General features: G+C 35.8%; 2 protein-coding genes and 1 long non-coding RNA gene across 3 annotated transcripts in view; 1 reads left to right on the forward strand and 2 right to left on the reverse strand.

The window, feature by feature from the left end:
* Positions 1 to 21,882, reverse strand: part of PXDNL (peroxidasin like) — a 557,041-nt gene that overhangs the window by 114,644 nt on the left and 420,515 nt on the right. The window contains exons 12-14 of the mRNA XM_069099924.1: positions 15,889 to 16,047; positions 8,142 to 8,254; positions 4,247 to 4,403 (exon numbers count right to left, since the gene is read on the reverse strand). Coding sequence (XP_068956025.1) covers positions 4,247 to 4,403; positions 8,142 to 8,254; positions 15,889 to 16,047 — 429 coding nt within the window. The remainder of the gene's footprint in view (positions 1 to 4,246; positions 4,404 to 8,141; positions 8,255 to 15,888; positions 16,048 to 21,882) is intronic.
* The window catches only part of PCMTD1 (protein-L-isoaspartate (D-aspartate) O-methyltransferase domain containing 1), a 548,363-nt gene that overhangs the window by 37,832 nt on the left and 488,649 nt on the right, over positions 1 to 21,882 (reverse strand). The window lies entirely within an intron of this gene.
* LOC138170536 (uncharacterized) overlaps positions 20,845 to 21,882 on the forward strand; it is a 13,123-nt gene continuing 12,085 nt past the window's right edge. The window contains exon 1 of the long non-coding RNA XR_011170656.1: positions 20,845 to 21,109. This is a non-coding gene — a long non-coding RNA (uncharacterized lncRNA). The remainder of the gene's footprint in view (positions 21,110 to 21,882) is intronic.

Consider the following 21,882-nt stretch of genomic DNA (forward strand, 5'->3'; position numbering starts at 1 on the left):
AAAAGTATTATTTTGTTTGGTGGTTTTATATCCTCAGCACTTAGCACAGAACCTAGCACCTAGTAAGTACCTTAAAAATGCTCTATCTCAGTGATGACTCTTTATTTACTTTCTAAAATGCCTTCTCACTCCCAATACACAAATTTCTTTTCACATTTTTTTTTACATTTTTATGTAGAGATGAATAGAAATTGAGTTCATTTTTTTTTTTAGATAATTGGTTTTTAGTACCATTGTTGGAGATAAATGGATGTTAGGCCAGAGAAAGATGAGATGACATGGCACAGGAGAAAGAATAGGGTTTTAGCACCCTGGGGAAATAATGTTTGGCAAAGAATTTCAACTACAGTGCCAAATTTTCTAGTTACTGTAATTCTATAGATATTTCCAACTCTATCTTTAAATATTAGCACTACCCTCAAAGGAACACTATTGAACAGACACAAAAGATTAAAAATATATGTACATTGGCATACAAATAACGAAAATAAATAGTTTATATAAATTTGCAACATATTGCCTGAATCACAGGCCATTAAAACTACCTATATATCTACTGATCTCTGGATCTTCATGATGTATTATGAATGCAGATTTTTTTTGAAGGAAGATATTTCATATCTACCTTTTATTTAGCATTGAATTATAATGATGAAAATATCTAACAGACTTTCTGGCCCTAAAAGAAGGATTAAAAAAAGAGAAAATTTCAAGTCTTTTATTTGAAAATCTTTCCATTTTTATGGAAACTGAAGATAGGAAAAATAAAAAAAACTCTTCAATTGCTTTTTGAGAAATGTTAATTTCAGTTGATGGTTGTAAGCTAGAAAAAAATAAAAGACTCCCAGAGCCCATCTGGAAAAATCAGCCTTTGCCAGTTAGCACATACAGATGCTATGTGCTTTTGATGAGTGCCTACTGTAGAATCTTTGATAATAAATCAATGCTCCCTCTTATACTGTCTATATCCAGAATCTGAGCTCTCAATATACTCTCCCCAAATCTGTCTAAACATGTATTCTTCTGACGTGTAACAGCTTTGAACAAAGTAGAACAGTATTCATCCCACAGAGACCAGAAGGAAACTGATATCTTAGTCCATTTAGGCAAGCATGATCACTAAACAATACTTTTCAGTTACACTGTTCTCAGAAGTGACAAAATTACGGTCTGAGTATACACAACTCCAAAACATGTGGATATGTAGCATCAGGTAAAGCAAAAAGAATGCTAGATTTGGAATTAGAAGACTGGGTTTGAATATTGATTATAACATTTATGATCAATTTGACCACAGTCCAATCACTAAACTTTCCTGAGTCTCAGTTTCCTTAAATATAAAATGAGGTTAACAATAATCAATCTACCTGCTCCATGAGATTTTTATAGGAAAAGTGCTATGCTACCATAAAAGTACTATGTAAATATGTGAACTAATAACAATAACTAACATTTATACAGAACTTACTATATGCTAGGGCACACAGGGCACACACTGGGCAGTTAGGTAGCACACTGGAGAGAGCACCCGGCCTGGAGTCTGAAAGACATCTTCCTAAATTCAAATCTGGCCTCAAACATTTGGTAGCTATGTGACCTTGGACAAGTCACTTAACCCTGTCTTAGTTTCCTCATCTATAAAATGAGCTGGAGAAGGAAATGGCAAACCACTCCAGTATTTTTGCCTCAAAAACCCCAAATAGGGTCACAAAGAGTAGGACACACCTGCAAACTACTAAGCTGAACATGTGCCAGGCACTGTATTAAGCACTTTACAATTGTAATCTCATTCTATCCTCACAACAACAACAACAAAAAAGAAGAAACTGTTAACCCAGGAATTTGTTGGCAGGTGAGAAAATCACTTACCTAAATGAGCTTTTCATTTTTAATATACATATCTGGGATTGTGAGGACAGAGTCTTTTCCAGCAAGAAATGGAGACTACTTTATAATTATGATAATTTTTTGTTAGGCCATCAGGTTTAAGTGATTTGCCCAAGGTCATAAAGCTAGTAAGTGTATGAGGATAGATTTGAACTCAAGTCCTCCTGCCTCCAGGGTCAGTGCTCTGCCCACTATACCACCTGCCGCTGCTGCTGCTAACTAACCTAAATAGCATCTACTATATGCCAGGCACCATGCTAAGGGCTTTACAAATATCATCTCATTTGATCCTCACAAAAATCCTGGGAGGTCTGTGCTTTTTTTTTTAATCCTCTTTTACTGTTGAGAAAACTGAGGCAAACAGAGGTTAAGTGACTTGCCCAGGATCACACAGCTAGTAAGTGTCTGAGGCTAGAGCTGAACTTCTGTCTTCCTGATTCCAAGCCCAAGTGCTCTATCTATTGCACCAATCAGCTGCTTTCATAATTCTAGTCTATTGTTTCATATCAGTTGGGTATATAGAGACCACCTATTTTATTTTCTTCAATTAGTGAGAAGAAATAAAACTGGATTCAGAATCTTGGCTTTGTATTTTCTACTTGTGTAGTCTTAGGCCAACCACAAGATATCTGAGCCTCAGTTTTGTTTTTGGTAAAACAAGGCAGTTGGAGTGGACTACCTCTAAGTGTCCTTTTAGTTTTAAGGTGTGAGGTGGCATGGCATAATACACAATGTAGACTTCGAATTTGGAAGACATCTATTCAAATCCTGATCCTGACACATGCTGACCTCTAATCTCTCATCTGCAATTGCTTCTCAGACACCTCAAACAGGATATCTGGTAGACATCTCAACCTTGACATGTCTAAAACTGAACTCATTAATCTTTCCCCCTCCTAACTATTGTCAAGGGCAATACTCCTGGTCCAGGGGTAGGAACCTGTGGACTCTAGGGCACATGTGGCCCTCTAGGTCCTCAAGTGTGGCCCTTTGAATGAATTCAAACTTCACAAAACAAATCCCCTTCATAAAAGGACTTGAACTCAGCCAAAAGGCCTTCCCCAAAGACCTAGGAAGGCCACATGTGGCCTCGAGGCCGTAGGTTCCCAGCCCCTGTCTAGTCACTCAGGTTTGCAAGCTAGACATTGTCTTTATCCCCTCACTATCCCTCACTCCTGTATTCAGCCTGTTGTGAACACCTATCAATTTCACCTTTGCAATATCTCTGGTATATAGCCCCTGTCTCTCCTCTGACACTTCCATTATTACTCCGGTACATGATCTTATTACCCCCTCACACCTGGACTACTGCAATAGCCCAGTGACGGGTCCGCCTGCCTCAAGTCTATCCCCACTCCAAACCATCATCCATTCAGCCTCTAGTATGATTTTCATGAAGTTCAGGTTTGACTACATCACCCCTCTAGTCAAAAAACTCCAGCTGGCTCCTTGTTGTTCCATAAACAATATACCCCCTCTTTTGACTCCTGGCAATTCTTTGACTGTGTCTAATACCTGGAATGCACTCCCTTCTCCTTCCACAGACTGACTACATTAGCTTCAAGAAGCCTTTCACAACCTCTCTCAATTCTAATGCCTTCCCTTTGTTAATTATTCTATATACAGCTTGTCTGCACATATAGCTCTGCTTCTTGTCTCCCCCATTAGATTATGAGCTCCTTGAGGGCAGGAACTATCTTTGGTCTCTTTTTTGTATCCCCATTGCTTACACAGTGCCTGTCACATAGGAGTCACTTAATAAATGTTTATTGACCGGTCAATCAATGGACTGCAGACGGACTGATCTGCTATAGCCAGGAGACCATGGACACAACTTCCCTGGCAACTCTCAAGAATAATAGGTTAGAGATGAACTGTGCTGATCTTCCTTGGGCAGAGGAGTTCACCACACTGATCACATATCTCCAGAACAACAACTAATCAGAAACACTCTACCACACTGCTTTGAAAATGGCTGTTTGTTCCCCAGATACTTGACAATGACTAATTTCTACAAGTTTAATAATACACATTAAAACATATTACACATATTATCCAATGGTATCCATTGAGTTGTGGGAAAGGGATGAGATGTGGGAGGGGTTCAGCAGAGGGTAGATGTGTATGAATGAATTTAAGGGATTTTGACATAAATAGAAACCAGGGTTAAATGGTGTGGAGGTACTATGGATAGTGAGATGAGGGCAGGTAAGATTAGGGTGAGACTGAAGTGTTCTTTCCATAAAGGGAAATGTAAAAAACTTCAGTTCCTATGGTTCTACAGCTCTCCATTTGTTTTCATCCTCAGAGACACTTATTGTGATATATTCTATTATGATAAATATCAATCACAGCTTACCAACAGTTGTGAGAAGCATGCTTGTAGTAGCAAATCCAAAGTGATTCCTTGCCACACACTCATATCTTCCCTGGTCAGCTTGCCCAACATCCTTGATAGTAAGAGTACCTTCATTATTTACATGGAATTTGCCACTGTCAGTAATCTGAACACCTGCCTAATTGAAAAAGCAAAACGAAACATTAAGTATGAAAAAAAGAAAGCAAAGTGCTTGAAATTCACAGCTCAAAAGATAAACATAAGTTAAACACCTTTAATAAAAAAAATCTTTATTTTCAGTTGTGACATTTTTTTTTAATATCTGTAGGAAATGTTCCCATTTGCCTATTGAAGAGTTCTAGAAATCTCACCCTAACCTAAAGAAAACCAAGGTGTTTCAAAGTCCAAGCAAAATATCTGTCACAAAGCCCATGTTCTTTACTACTTCAAAAAATTAAAAAATAATGAATAAGTATACATTCAAGGCACTGCGCTTGATGCCAGGGATAAAAAGATGGAATGAAGCACAGTCTTGACCCTTGGGGAGATTATACTCTAATAGATAAGATAAAACATGTATACAAATAATTGTAATATGAACTATAATAAATGCAGAGGAGAAAGATGGCACTGGAGTTAAGGAGGAAGGAAATGAATTCAAAGGTATGATGAACAAAGGCTGAGTAAGAATCAAGAATTTAGGACACACTGAATTGATCAGATAGGGTAGGTACCCATTGGAAAAGTCCTCAAACTTCCTTCGGAGCCTCAGGTTTTGTTTTTGTCTTTTTTTTTCCTATAAAATAAGATAGTTGGAGTGAATGATAGAAAGAGATCCTACTATATATACACAACCTTGAGGAGAATAATCAGATCCCAGAACAGTCTTGTGGGCAAGTAGTCAGGCTGGCAAAGTCACCGTGCAGGGAAGGGAAAGAGGCCAAGCCACATAAAACTTGCAATGAGTGCAGAAAACTTTTGAGTTCCCACATCAGCTGTCACATACTGGCTTTCATTTTTGTTTCTATATGGGTAGGTTTTTTGAGAGCCACATGTGCCAAGGGAGAAGGTGTGACATCTATCAAGAATTTGTTTCATGCCTCTGAAACACAGCCAGAGATACTAGACCCTCAAATTCCCAAGAGAGATTGGGGGATGGCTGTGTGGGGATTTCTGTTCCAAATTACTGAGGGTTTTTGTTTATTTTTTAAGAACCTGAATCAGTCATCAATTGTGTGATGTTTATAGGAAGTTAGAGGAAAGGAATAAATATGATGGAATATGTATGGTCCAGTAATTCAATATGGATAAAATTAAAAAGATTTATTATTCCTATCAATTCCTAGAAAAGATAATAACCTCAAGAAGTATTAGCTTAAAGTTAATGCACTGAAATATGACAGCTGACAAGAAAGGAAACAGGAAAATCACACAGCAATGAGGGTCAGGTGAATTTAATTTTGTGTTAATATTTTAGAGCCCTGGATTGTCTCTGAAATGAATATCTGAGATAAAAAGGAGCAAGTCAGGTGACACGGTGGACGGGTGCTTGGAGTCAGAAGAGCCGAGTTAGAATCATGCCTCAGATACTTAACTAGGTGTGTGATTCTGAGCTCGTCACTGAACCTCTGTGTCTGTTTCCACATCTCTAAAATGGTAATAATAGCATCTACCTCACAGGATTGTTGTGAGGATCAAACTGATTAACACACATAAAGTACTTTCACAAATGACAGCTAGTTTTATAAAAAGGACATATAACAAGCTATCTTTCTTTTTTTAACTGGAATATCCAATAAATTTTAAGCCAATATCTAAAGCCAATACCTAAAAATATGAGTCTGTTGATTTAAGCTTTTACTTTATACAAAAAACTTTGATTCATTTATTAATTAAAGAAGGAAAATAACTAAAGAGATTGATTTTAAACCATTGGCACTTCCAACTCCTAGAGATATGAAATTTAAAATCTCTAAATGGTATTTGCAAAAAAACAAACCTAGCCTTGAGAAACTTCCCGAGATGAAAACAAAGGATCCTGTTTCCTGAGACAAGATATCAAAGATGATGCAATTATTGACTGAGAATGAAGGAACTGCTTGATGTCTGTCCTCATAACCACAGTGCCCAGTAGAAACCACAGCTCAAGCTGGGTATTTAATAAATGCTTGTTCAGTTAAATTAAGAACCTTTGGGAGGATTAACTTCCTTAACCTTTACAATATCATTAACTGTGTTCTTAATATTCTCCTTTAAGAAAAACTACATAGTGGCATTGTTCAAAAAGTCATCTCTGACAATGCATGTGCCTACTCAGCAAAGAGTCCCGGATAATTCAGTTTAGTAACCATGATCAATTAGTGCATCATGATATCATGGTCTTCTGGAAATAACTACAAGTCCTACTACATCAATACTTGCTTGTTATTGTTGTTGTTGTGTTACTTTGTTTTGTTTTTTGTATGTGTGTGTGTGTGTGTATCTTTAAGGACCAGATTCAAGGGACAAGTGTATGATTGTTAGAATGAAGTTAAAAGAAAGAAGCAAATAATTATAATCAATTTGTCCCAGTGATCCAACATGGGTGAAGTATCCAATTAAAATATTTCTTAATTATTATTATTTCCATAAATAATCAAAAGAGGGATATCATAAGTTCAGGAGATCTCCAAGCATTTTCTCCATGCTTGCCCATCTTCTGAGACACTTATCCATGTGGTCATAAAAGGTTAACACAGGGGGTCTGTCCAATGCACTAGAGGTCTTCCTTCATTTCTTTATTATTATTATATTTATTACATGTAATTATTTGTCTTTTATTATAATTTATAATGCATTGTATATTATATTTATTTAAGTTTGTTTACAAATGTGCTTATATATTATTTATAAAATATTGCATATGTTATTATATTTATATTTATTTAAATTTAATTAAAGAAGCAGTGTGGCAGTGACTAGAGAATCAGCCTTAGAGTCAGGAAGATGGGTTAATGTCCAGCTTCTGAAAACTGCTAGTTGAATAACCATGGACAGATCACTTAACCTCTCACAGCCTGAGGTAACCCTCAGACCCTGTTACAGGAGAGAGGCTGACTTGCATTGGTGGAGGGGATTCCATACCAGTAAGTAGTTCTTTATATCACTGAAGCCACAATTCCAAACAGTAACAGGAACAAAGATTGTGTCTGTTGGAAATGCTTTCATCTCATTGTTCAGATTTTTTATTTCATGTTTCTTATTTTGCACAGCTAGGTGGCACAGTGGATATAGTGCCAGCCCTGAAATCAGAAGGACTCATCTTCCTGAGTTCAAAGTTGACCGCAGATATGTAAGAGCTGTGTGACCCTGAGCAAGTCACTTAACCCTGTTTGCCTCAGTTTCCTCATCTATAAAATGAACTGGAGAAGAAAATGACAAGCCACTCAGTATCTTCACCAAGGAAACCCCCAAAAGGGGTCACAGAGGATTGGACATGAATGAAACGACTAAACAACAAGAACAAAATCTTATTGTGAAGTTTTATTCTATGATTGATAATGACGCATTTTTGAGGAATTGGAAATAAACGGGGTCCTTATGAAAGTTGTTTTAATATAAAGCATTTTAATATAATGTGAATGACTATTTCTTAGAAGAATTGAACTATACCTGTTAAGCCAGCTTTCCCTGTCAGCTAAATAATGAAGGGACATCATTTGTGAGTTGTGAAACAAAAACAGATACCGACTGAAATATCTTATTTAAAAAAAAAAGGTGATAGAGGAAACAGTTTGTTCCATATGATAAGAAGCTGCCACTTTTATGGGAGAAAAGCACAGCTATAATAAATCAATCTGAAAATGACTACTTCTGTAGCTTTAGTTTAGTACAATTCTTACCTTTTTTAAACATTGTCTTTCAATAGTTGCTTTACCTTATTCCAAGTAATTATGGGTTGAGGTTCTCCTTGGGCACTACATGAAATGTTTACATTCTTCCCAACCTCTACATTTGTATCCTGAGGTAGCTGAGTAAACACAGGAAGCGCTGCCAAAAATACAAATAAACAAAAGAAAATAACCTCACATCAATCGTCTCTCTTCATAGTGGCTGGCCAAATCACACTACACTTTACTGGATACTGTATTGGTTAATATTGACTTTAGTGTTCAAAAAATTAATTACTTGGCAAGAAAAGCAGGTCTGCTTCCATTGCAAGAGGAAAATGGGTATCCTACAAAGGCATAATAAATTTGCTGTGTAAACCAATTTAATTTGGTTTTCTTGACTCTGGCTTACAAGACCAAAGCAAAGGGATCCTTGAAAGGGATGTGTCTTGCATGTTCACTTCGTGATGGGAAAATGATGTCTGGCAGGTCGACTTAATCTGAAATTTGGGAAAGGGTGAAAAAAATATCCTGGAAAAACCATAATATTGCCAAGTATGGAGGGAAATGACCGAGGAGACATAGAATAAAAATATCATGGAAAAGATGGAATGAGTATTGTCTAGTTGAATGCCTAATAGAATAAGTCATTCTTGGGAGAATAAAATAGAGAAGAGGGTGAGGAATTTTTTTTTTAAAACAAAAATAGCAAAGACCAAAAAAAACAAGTAAAATCAAAATGTAACACAGGAAGATAAACATGATTTCTTAGGTATCATTATTTGAAAGGATGGAAATCATAACTGGAGTAATGAGACTTAATTGTACATAAAGTTTGGTAAAAATCTACTATGAAGCTATTTTTAAGCCTACTATGTGCTACACGGGGTAGCTAAGTGGTTCAGTAAATAAAGCACCAGGCCTGGAGTCTGGAAGACTCCTCTCCCTGAGTTCAAAGCTGGCCTCAGACACTTACTAGCTGTGTGACCCTGGGCAAGTCATTTTATCTTCTTTACCTCAGTTTCCTCATTTGTAAAATGAGTTAGAGAAGGAAATGGCAAACCATTCTAGTATCTTTGCCAAGAAAATTCCAAAAGGGGTCAAAGAAAGTCAAACATGACTGAAAATGGCTAAGCAACAACAACATGTATAAGACATTGAACTAGGTTCTGGGAATACATAGATATACATGAAACAATACCTACCCTCAAAGAGTTTTTGTTCTGTCCAGGGAAAATGCATATATAGATATAAGTATATACAAATAAAGAAAATCTAATTTTGTGAAGGCACTAGCACTAGGGGGTGGGAGGGTGGGTAGGTAGGGATCATATAGGACATGCCATCTGTGCTGAACTTTGAAGCAAACAAGAGATTCTAGGCTGGAGAGAGTGAGAAGGAAATATATTCCCAACATGGAGTCATACAAAACACAGAGATGAAAGATGGACTGGCATGTATGAGAATAATGCAAAAAAGTCAGTTTGGCTGAATTGAATAGTGTGTGGAAGGGAGTAATATATAACAACGATGCCAAGACGCCAATCTAAGGATAGTGAATAGAGAATTAAAGTTAAGAATATAAAGAATAATAATATAAGAAGAAGAATAGAATATAAGTCAAGAAGGTACTATTGTGGTTTAAACCCAGGGACACCAAGAACTGTTGCAGTGGGGGACTCTGTCCACCCAAAAACTGATGGGTTTCATGATGTGTTGTGGTGGAACTGTCTTAAATAATTCAGAATCAGACCACCTCTAATCCAAGTACAGGCATCTATTAAGATTGACGCCTCTCATGAAGCAAGCTAAATTCCAAGAGGAACCAGCAACTTCAGAGGAAGCAAGATGGATTTTTATAGGGTAAAGATGCTGATTACACAATCAAAATTTACATAGAATGGAGGAATATGATTAATATTAAAAAGGCAGGAGGAGTTTGTTAAGAGATTAGGTAATGAAGGAGGGTTCCCATCTATGGTTCGGTGGCTAAACACTCTGGTCATGCTGCCCTCTAACTGGCTAGCTATTATGGTCCTGTCTGGTCAAGATAGTTAGGTAGTGTGGTACTGTCTTGGGTTAAATGGATGATGTGATTGAGACTGAATACAAGAACACACCTGTTTCTGCAGGAATTGGTCTGGGGGCAGTGACTACGTAGAGGCAGTAGCTAGGTTCCCACATGGACACACCTGCTGTTTCTGTGAGAACTAAGAGTTCAGGGACACATCTGTTGTTCCAGTGAGCAGTGAGGCACATATGAAGAAGTTAGGACATTGGCCAGGGGAGGGGAAGGAAGGAAGCAGGGATTAGGTAGGTACAGTGGGCCTGCTGTTCAATTGGTCTGGGCCTATAATGAAGTTAGAATATTGGGCCTGGGGGCAGCTTTATTGGTATTTCATCAGTAGTAACCTATCCACATTCAAATGTGAGTTTAAGGGTAATAGAGAACATTTGGGTGAGGATAAAAGAAAAAGAAAATGGAAGTGATATTATATTGGAGAATGAAAGAGAGTCAGGTCAAATGGAGGACATTTATGATACATTTCTAATATTGACAGAAAACTGAGCCATAGATATGGGATAGTAAAGAAGGCAGATTGCAACTCCCCAAACAAATGCTCAAATGTTTCCTTAAGTTTATGGTGAAATTCTCATCTCACATTACTTATTACTTTTATCTCTCAAATGACAGATGAAGAAATCAATGGAACTGTCACTCTGGATGCAATATGACCAATAGAAATTACTTGTTGATGATATGAAATTGATGATAATCTTGGAAGAAGGTAACTACATTAACCTAAGGTTCATAACAATAGCTAATGTTTATTATTTAGACAGCACTTTAAGGTTTGTACAGCACTTTACAGATGGCATCTCATTTTATCTTTACCACAGCCCTGGGAGGTAGATATTATTATTATTCCCATTTTGCAAATGAAAAAACTTGAGTTGAACAGAATTGAAGTGAGCTAATAAGTATCTAAGGTCAAAACTGAACTCAGTACTTCCTGACTCCAGTTTCTGCACTCATCCACTGAGCTATCAAGCAACCTCTTGAATACAGTCTAGGAATGAAAAAAAAAACAAAAAAACCATAAGTAAATATGTATTATTGTCATGCATTTTCCAATTATTAACTTTTATTAGAACCACTTCTCAATATATACCCCACTTAATCCTCTATTGTAACAAAGATAAATTTGAGCAAATTTATAAAGTAACATCTGACAACAACAATAGCTAACATTTGACCTGGAGAAGTCACTTAATCTACCTTGCCTCAGTTTCCTCATCTGTAAAATAAAGAGGTTGTATTTGATGACCTCTAAAATCCCTTCTAGCTCTAAATCTATAAACCTATGAAATTAATTTAAGTTTTAAGATATAAGCAAATTATGTCCAATAGTACTGAAAAAACTACACAGATGTATTTGCTGAACAACCATCAATAACCTTTGAAAATTCAAGTCAGTCAATCAATAAAAATGCATTAAGTGACAAGCACTGAAAAAAAAATGAAAAAAAAAAAACAAAGGCAATCCCTGACTTCAAGAAGCTTACAATCTAATGGTGAAAGATAACAGAAAATGGGGGCAGGGGTATATTTATTTTCATGTTGTCTCTCTCATTAGATTATAAGCTCCATTGAGGAGAGTGACTGTCTTTTGTCTCTTTTGAAAAAGTCAGAGAAGTCTTACAGAGTAATACAGCCAGGTGAGAAATGAGAAAATGTTTGAGACAAGCTCCCTCCTTAAAAGGTTTGGGGGTTCCCAACTCCACTCTCCAATTAGAGGAACAGAGGGTGGTGATGAGGGAAAGCACCAATGCTGACAGGATATTGCAAGATGATGAGGTTTTCCCAATTATGAGCTTTTCATGGTGAGAAAGAGAATAAGAGCATAAGAGAAGCTATAAAATTAAAGACAAATATAATTCAGATTCCCCCAAAATGAAAGAAATATATTCTGGAAACTATATGCCATGTTATAGGTATAAGGAACAACCAACAGACAGCCCAAATACCATGTACATTGGCATCCCTATCAATTTAATAAAATGAAAGGGAAGTCTCCACTGTTCAGGCTGTTAGAAAAGATGATCAACAAGACAGGAATGAGGTAGCAAATATCATTCCTGGTTTATAGCAGTTATCTTCAAATTAAGTCTCTCTATATTATACAATGTTACACGGTTGTAAGATTGTGTAAGGTATTCGATTCAATTATACCAATATTCATGAAGTACTATGTTCAAAGCTCTGTGCTAGTCTATGAGGATAAAAGAAAAAAGAACAATCTCTGTCTTCAAGGAGTTTTCATCTTACTAGAAGGAATATGACATTGTATAATACAAGGTAAAGCTTGATAGTAGCAAATGAGAGATCTAAAGTGTTATAACAAAATTTGCAGAAGAGAGACATGTTTTTTTTTTTTAGTGGTGAGGACCAAGGAAGACTTCCTAAAGGAGCTAACACCTAAATTGAGCCTTGGAGAAAGGAAAAGGAGTTGAACAGATGATTTTAAGGATTTAAAAGATAAGGTATGAATACATTGTTAATATATGGTAAGACTTAAAAAAATACATAGAGCTGGGGGGTAGTAGATTGAAATCAGGAAATGGTTAAGAAGTCTCTCTATTGCTTCCAGGAGCAAATACAAAACACTCTGTTTAGCATTCAAAACCCTTCATAACCCATCCCCTTCTTATCTTTACATTCTTCTTATATTTTACTCTGCTAGCCTCCTAGCTGTTCCAGGAACATGATGTTCCATTTTTCAGCCCCAGACATTTTCTCTGGCTGTCTCCCATGCCTGGAATGCTCTTCCTCCTTTGTTCTAACTACTGAATTCCCTGGTTTCCTTTAAGTACCAATGAAAATTTCAACTTCTACAGGAAACCTTACTCCACTTTATTCCAGTGCCTTCCATCTCTTACTTATTTCCTATTTGTCCTACATACTGTAGACCTTCCTTTTTATATATTTATTTGCATGTTGTCTCTCTCATTAGATTGTAAGCTCCATTGAGAAGAGTGACTGTCGTTTGCCTCTTTTGTATTCCTAGCACTTAACATGATATCTGGCACAGGGTAGGCACTAACTCTTACTGTATTAAACTGAGTCGGTTAACAAGTAGTAAATTTAGTCAAAAATGACTAAATCAGTTTTACATTTGGAAATAACCCATAGGGACCTGCCCTCACTCATATTACTATCTCTGAATTTGGTAAACACAAAGTGATTTCTAAATAGACACTTTCTGGTAGGCCTTGCTTATTGGAAAGAGAGCTACCCTTACCAAGGATTTTCAAACTTTTGAAAACCTGACTCCCCACGGTTTTTTTTAGATCATGGAACTCCATTCTATAGTTTATTTTAAATATAAAATGTTTTGATAATAAAGTGGAATATATGCTTTCCTATAGTCTGTAGTGGAAATTAATGAGTTGGGTTAATGAATTGGGTATTAATCATATAACCCTGATTGTAAAATATCAGCTCAGTAAGAATGGGGATGACGACTGTAAGAATTTTAATAAGATGTCCTTATATCAATGGTGCTCACTATCAGTCTGACATTGAAATCCACATAATAAATGCACTACCTGGGAGTGGAAACATCTTTCCTATTTGCTTTTCAGTGCAGCATTTGTTATTTCATAGCAAAAATGAGTATAATTTGGAAATTGAAGAATTGAGATCACCTGGATTCAAAATGAATATCATCACAGAAACTTAAAAGATGAAAAAAATGCAATAATCTCACTGAAGAACTGAAAGCTACACTCCATCTATAGATGGATGTCTATAATAATACATAACAAATAAAAGCCCCAAATCCCGACTCCATCTAGAGACAGATCTCTGTGAAAACAGACACCAGCTCATCTGTCTTGAGAGACTGCTCCTTGCTATGCAGTAGTCTGGAGAGAGATTCATCATGCATCTATACTTTATCTGTCATATTTTAGTAGCAAAACATCCCCAGGCTGTGATGTTCTTAGCCCTTTGTGTACTGAAAACTTGATAGCATAACCTTTTTTTTTTTCTCCACTGAGCCAAATGAAGTTGAGAACATCCAATCATTTGAGTAATTTCAGGTAGATCTGCTGTATTTTTCAAACTAATAAATTCACCTTAGATTGATTATCACTATCCCTTTATGTTTGTTCATCTTCCTTTATTTTCCTATTTTTCCATAGTTTCTATTATCTTCCCTTTTTGGTTATTCACTCTTAAACTTTTCAAAGTTCTTTTCATTCCCTTTTATGAAGTCCCCAAAAGAGACAGAAAACGCCAGGGAATAACTGGTTAATATAGAGCATTTGACTATTTCGACACAAAATTTTATGTATATATACATGGATATGTGTGTATATATAAATAGATATGCATACATATATGTATTACTTCATTTTCTTAATCAGCTTTATATTTATGTCTTTTTAACAACACTACATCCTCCTATTTATTCCATGGCATTTACTCTGCTCTTGACTACTTGCTTCCCTCATTTTCACATATGAAACACATTATCATATTTAACCATACCAAAGTGAAAATAATTTAAGAAAATGTGGGAGAAATTAAGACATTTTGTTGAAATGTTTAAAAATTCTATAAATGTAGTTTATTTAATATTATAAATGTCTCCATTTCTGCATAAGCTGTAAAAGCACAGATTTTAGTATTTAATAATGACTGACTTTTTATGTTTAAATTTGAAGAGAGTAATGTGGTAGAGTAGATAGGGAGGTGACCTTGAAGTCAAGAAGACCTGAGTTTGAGTCTTGTTTCTGACATATATAGAATGTGTGCCAGCAGGCAAGGTATTTAACCTCTTCATGTTCTAAGTAATTCTCTGAGACTATCAGTTATAGAACAGATAACTACTTTCCTTGGTAGAGGAAGTTTTCACACTGATATCCACCATATTAATGAAATAACAAGTCTAGTCCCTATCCTTATATACGAATTATCTTTTAAAAACAAACAAAAAACATGCATAATGGGCTCTTTTTACTTTCATACCTCTCAATGTACTATAAAACCTAGAAAAATGCTATCGCCTCATTCCAGAACACTCACTACAAATATGTAAACAGAAATACTGATTTTAATACAATGAATTTGAAATTTATCTGAATATTAAAAACATCAGCACTTCACTCTTAATAAGCTTGGACATGAAAGACAGTTTTCAATAACAGCAGAGAAGATACATTCTATCAGTCTTAAAAGATGATTTCTTGCCATGCAGTATCCTAGGTTTAGATTCATCAAATATCCATTCATTATATGTCATATTTCAGTAGGCTTTTTTATGAAGTAAGTAATTATTAGGAGATGGATGGCTTGTAACTAATGAATTAGCATAATAAAATTCAGAGGCTGAAAAAAGGGGTTACATGGAGATGTAGGGAATTAAATTTACATTTTCTATCCTGTGAAACTAAAAATAAAGTAAGAAACAAATGCCCTATTGGGAGAGAGGGAGTCTAGGTTGAAGAAGTTCTCACTTCAGGATTCTGGGATCTTTTAAATTTGCATCTTAGTGTGGTCTTACCCAGGCCAACTCAAAACTATGTTATACCAACCACCACCCCACTCTCACTTTCTAACTCTTACTCATCTGATTGAAAACTCCTCAAGGGCATGGCCAGCCTTGTTTCGGTATCAGAATCCTCAGTGGCTAGCGCATGGCTTGGTGCATAATAAGTGTTTAATAATTGCTTTTTATTCATTTTATCTTAGTATAATGGGTAAGTTAGAATAATAGGGATAATTACCTTTGCGATGGACAATCAGCTGGACAATCACTCTCTTCACCCCCAAAGGACTGACAGCCTGACATTCATACTGGCCTTGATCATGTTCTGCTACATGGGCAATCCGAAGGGTGCCTGAAGACAAAAGGATGTACTGGCCCTCCTGAGGGAGCTGGCCTCCTGTAAGTAATAAGCAAAAGAAACACACGTAAGCATTTCTTTGCCTAGATCCTTCAAAGTCACAAATATTATTTTCTTCCTTGATTTTTTTTCATTTTTCTGATTCTCTTTTTTATTAATTAGATGGTGTTTCATGACCTAATTGGTTCCTTGCCCCTGAACTTCTTTCAATTTCATAGGCAGAACCATTAATACCAACCAAACAACTCCCATCACCAACAACCTTGTTTAGCACTGCCTGGAGATCTTGGTTCAGTTCTGGCCCCTGAGCAAGAAGAGATATATGGAGCCTTAAGTTAGTTGTTCACCATCTACCTCAGCATTGATTCCATCATACTCTCTTTCCTAATAAGTCAGTTCCCACTTGTCCTCACATCAATGAAACTTTACCTTGTGGCAAAGTTCCTGTAGAAATAAATTCTCTGCCTTATATTTCCATAAGTATAATTATGGTCATTTCAGTGATCAAATTTCTTCTTGGTCTCTCAGGTCCTACTCTCCATTGCCTCTTATGATTAGATTCATATTTCCCTATCTACTGTTGAATATCCCAGATTTTGAACATCTATCTAACTGAGCTACATCTACCTATTATGTGGACCTCTACTAATATCTTCTCTTATTTCTATCCAAAATAAACAGTCAGATTTAGGAATAAGCATGTATTTTAAAAAATAATAATTACTCCCATTTCATCTGTCCATTTTTCCCGATGGATTGGAATGTTTTCAGCACACTTTAGTATTCATGGCCCCTTGCTGCCTTTGCCTAATCTTGTAGATCTACTATGATTCCCAGATATAAATTTCCACTGGATGGATTGTCCTTCCCCTGTCCAAGCTGCTTTATGGCACTTAGTGCTGAGTATTATTTACCTATTATTCTTATTTACCTAACTTGAAAGTAAGGTGAGAATGAAACTAGAAGATTAAAAGAAGAAGAAGAAAATGAGACTTTATAATGGCTAAACTCAGTAATGGAGAATTAAGAAAATGTACCTTTTTTCCCTTCATAACAGAAGTGGGAAGAACTATGTGTATGAAATCACATGTACTGTTAGACATGTTCAATCTGTTGGTTATGTTGATTGGTTGTTTTTTCCTCTCTTTTAATTTTTGTTATCAGGCATGACTCATTGCAGAGGGAAGGTGAGGAAAGCAGATATTCAAAGCATATATTATAAAAATATAAAACAATAAAAATAAGATATTTTTTTTCTTTTTGGAGGGCAATTGGGGCTAAGTGATTTGCCCAAAGTCACATGGCTGTTAAGTGTGTCAAATGGTCTGAAGCCAGATCTGAACTCAACTCCTCCTTATTCCAGGGCCAGTGCTCTATTCACTGCACCACCTAGCCGCCCCAAAATAAGATAATTTTTGAAAGGAACTAAGAGAGTATAAGAAGATATTATTTTCTAAGTTCTATAAGTGAGATAGTTAAAAGATTGAAACTGAGAGTGGATCTGCAAAAAAAAAAGATGGAATTGAAATCCAGGTTTCTACTAATTCTAAGTTGAGAGCTCTTTCCATTATACTGTTCATCAAATTTCTCACCATCTTCTCTATTGTTGGTTGATTACTCTCTCCCTAACGATTCCTAATTTATAGACCAGAAAGAAAGGAGCAACATAACTCTCTGCACTCCCATTGTCAGTTCTAGACTCTTGTTCTGCCAAGATAACTCAGTTAATTCTCTTCCTTCGAAATTCCTCTCTTATTATAACATTACATCAAGATTTTTGTCACAATCATCTACTAGTCTCTAGAATATTCCTTCATTGAGGTCTTTCTCTCCACTCTACCTAACTCTTATCATCACTGGTTATTTCAATAGTAATCTTAAACTCCCCACCAAGAACCTAGCTTCCTAGTCTCACAACTTCTTCAACTCACATCTTCTTTACAGCTCCACTGTACTTCAGCCACCTATCACACCTGAAAGAAATTCTAAAATTCTCTTATCAAAATCCCATTCATTAAAATTGAATCTCAACTAGGTTCACCCAATTGTATGAGAATAATTTTATCTTTGATTGACTTTCTATGATACTCTCTATATCTGTTGCAAAATTGTTTCTTCTCTATTAAGGCATCCAATTCTAACCCTTGCACTATTCCCTTTCTGAACAGTCAATTTCACTTCCTATTTTATAGTCAGTCAACAGATATTGACTAAATGCCAGGCACTGTGCTAAGCACTTAGAGATACAAAGAAAAGAAAAAAAGAAAAGAAAAAGACAGTCTTTCCTACAGGAAATCAAAATCTAATGAGGGAAGACAACACCCCCAAAAAGTTTAAAAAGCAGAACTGAAGGTTTGTGGTGAAAGGGCAGAAAGAAGTTGTTGCCTTCATCCTTGCCTATTAAACAATATGTTCTCCAAATATCTATTCTCCTTTTTCTCGTAAATTCTCCTTTGAATATTCTAACACTCTCTTGCCTGAATCAATTAATTAGCAACAATTATTAAGTATTCACTCTCCACAAGGATACAAAGCACTGAGGATAAAAAAGACAGTCCTTGACCTCAAGGTAAATTTTTTTTTTTTAATTTTTATTTATTTATTTATTTACTTTTAGTTTACAACATTTAGTTCCACAATCCCTTGAGTTTCAAATTTTCTCACCCTCCCTCTTTTCCCCCTCTTCCCCCATGGTGGCATGTAATCAAATATAAGTTCTACAAATACCTTCACATTAAACATTAATTAAGTTGTAAAGAAGGATTATAACCAAGGGAGTGAACAATGAGAAAGAAGGGACAAAACAAAACACAAAAAAGAGAGAGCAAGTACTTTGCTCCAATTTGTATTCAGATTGCAGGTCTTTCTCTGGATGTGGATATTCCTTTCCATCATGAGTCTTCTGGAGTTGTCTTCTAACCTTATATTACTGAGAGAAGGCCAGTCTATCAAAGTTAGTCATTACACATACGATGTCTCTGTAATTGTGTACAAAGTTCTCCTGGTTCTGCTCTCCTCACTCAGCATCAGTTTATATAAGTCTCTCCAGGTTATTATGAAGTCCATCTGCTCCTCATTTCTTATAGCACAATAATATTCCATTACATTCATATAACACAACTTGTTTAGGCATTCCCCAAAATGAGGGCATCCCCCTGATTTCCAATTCTTTGCCACCACATAAAGAGCTGCTATAAATATTTTTGTAAATATGGGTCCTTTTTCTACTTCTATGGTCTCTTTGGGATACAGCCCTAGAAGTGGTATTGCTGGGTCAAATGGTATGCACTTTTTTATAGCCCTTTGGACATAGCTCCATATTAGTCTCCAGAATCGTTGAATCAGTTCACAATTCCACCAACAATGTATTAGTGTTCCAATTTTTCCACAGGGGAGCTTAAATTTTAATAGGGCACAAATACATGCATATATATATATATATATATATATATATGACTAGTAGAGTGAATGGGCATGTACATGTCTATTACTATATATATGTTACATATATGTAGTTACATGTATTACATATGTGGTTCAAGAAGGATAATACTGGGGAGGAAACAGTTACAAGCAAAACAAACTTTCAGATCATGAAGGGAAAAAATAAAAGAAGCATTAACATTGCTGAAAAGGGAAGCAACTATAGTCAAAAGCGGGGAAAGGAGTTAGATTGCCACTTAGTTGAATGCAGACAAGCTAAACAAATTGTAGTATATAGACATAATGGAATATCATTGCACTATAAGAAATGACAAAAGAGATGTTTTCAGAGAATTCTGAGTGGTATGAACTGATGAAGAACAAAATGAACCAAACCATTAGAACAATTCATATATGGACAATATTGTAAAGAAAAACAACTCTGACAGATTTAAAAACTGAAAGGAATGATGATCAACCAAGTCTCTAGAAGACCTAGAAAAAATAAGTCACCCAACTCCTAGAAGGAGGGAAGAAAAGGGAGAAGGGAAGGGGAGGGAGAAAATGAAAAAGTGAGGGGAAGGGAAAGGGGGGAGAGGAAGAGGAGAAGGAGAAGAAGATGGAGGGAAGAGAAGAGGAAGAAGAAGGAAGAGGAGGAGGATTTAAGATGCAGAAAGATGTATTTCTAAATATGGCTATTGTGTAGACTTGTTTTGCTTGTTACTGTTGTTGAATCATTTCAGTCTTGTCTGACTCTTCATGACCCCATTTGGCTTTTCTTGGCAAAAATACTAGAGAAGTTTGTCATTTCCTTTTCTAGCTCATTTTACAGATGAGGAAACTGAGAAAAACAGGATAAAGTGATTTGCCCAGGGTCACACAGATAGTAAATGGTCACTGTGAGGATGTGTTTTGCTTAACTATGTTTATTTTTTACAAAGTTATTGTTGTTCTTCTTTCCTTTGGATTTTAAATGGAGAGATCTGAGGGAGGCAGAGAGAGGATTATCAATGATAAAATCAAGAAAAGGAAAGCCAGTGAAACATTAAAAAAAATACACAGAAGAGGACAGAAGGAAGTTCAGCAGGTGGCATAGAAAAGCAGGAAAAATTTAAAATTAATGCATGGAATTCATTATATACTTTTCCTTAAATTAGTACTATAAAATAGAGATTTACAATTTTAAATTCAGTATTCTTTTGTGTCTTGCTGTGAAAGACTTTTTATAGTATTTGAGTTCAGAATTAAAATAAATTATAATATAATAATAATATTATAACATTTATTTTAATAATTATTATTACATAGAAGAAGAAATAAGCAAATTTACGTATATGAATTTAAAGTTTGCTAAGTGCTTTATCCTGACAATAACATTGGGATGAAGTTGCTATTACTATCCCTATTTTATAGATGAGGAAAAGAAAGGTTAATTGATTTACGCAGGTTCACACAAATAGAAAGTTTCTGAGGAAAGATTTGGACTTATGTCTTCCTGATGCCGAGGCTGGCCTTCTATTCCAGAACTTTATGAATGTACTACCCAGCAGCCTAAAAATAGAAAGAAAGTAATCTCCTAGGAAAGGCACTAGCAGTTGGGTGGACCAGAAAACGCCTTCTGTAGAAGATCGTATTTTGGTTGAGTTTTGAAGGAATCCAGGGAAGCTGAGGAGTAGAGGTGAGTAAGAACATTTCATCTAGAGGGGACATAAAGAGTAAAGGCAAGGAGTTGGGAAATGGAATGTTATTGATAAGAACAGCAAGTCAGTCACTGTAGTGTAATAGCAGAGTGATTAGAAGGTATAAAACAGGAAATGTTTTAAAGATCTTTAATTGCCAAACTGAGGGGATTACATCTGGCCTTGGAGATGATAGAGAACCAGTAGAGTTTTTTGAGTATCAGAGCGACATAGTCAGATTTACTTGTTCAGGAAGCCACGTTGGAAGCTGAGGGAAGGATGGCTTGGAGTGGGAAGAAATATGAGGCAGGGAGATGATTTAGAGGGTCATTACAATATTCTAGGCAAGAGGTAATGATGATTGAGCCAAGGAAGTAGTTGTGTGAGTAGAGAGAATTATACAAGAGAGGTTTTAGAGGCACAGATAACTCTCAAATCCATATATTCATACCTAACCCATCTGCTAACCTCCACTTTCATATTCACACCTGCCTACTATTCATTTCCACCTACAGAAATATCCTACCTAAATACAAGAATTCACTTTTTCAAAATGGAAATAATCTTATTCCCCCATTAAATCTGCTTTTCCTTTATTTCTTTTTTTTTAGTTAATTTAAACCTATTCTCTCCTTCCTTTCCACCTTCCTTCATTGAAAAATAAAAATAAAACTCATAACAAATATGCATAGTGAAGCAAAATAAATTCCTGCATTGTCAACATCCAAAGATAGATAGATAGATAGATAGATAGATAGATAGATAGATAGAT

Source organism: Petaurus breviceps, unplaced genomic scaffold, assembly GCF_028583685.1.
Source record: "Petaurus breviceps papuanus isolate PSGF00001 unplaced genomic scaffold, PetGlider_PUasm1.0 38, whole genome shotgun sequence".
NCBI classification, from domain to species: domain Eukaryota; kingdom Metazoa; phylum Chordata; class Mammalia; order Diprotodontia; family Petauridae; genus Petaurus; species Petaurus breviceps.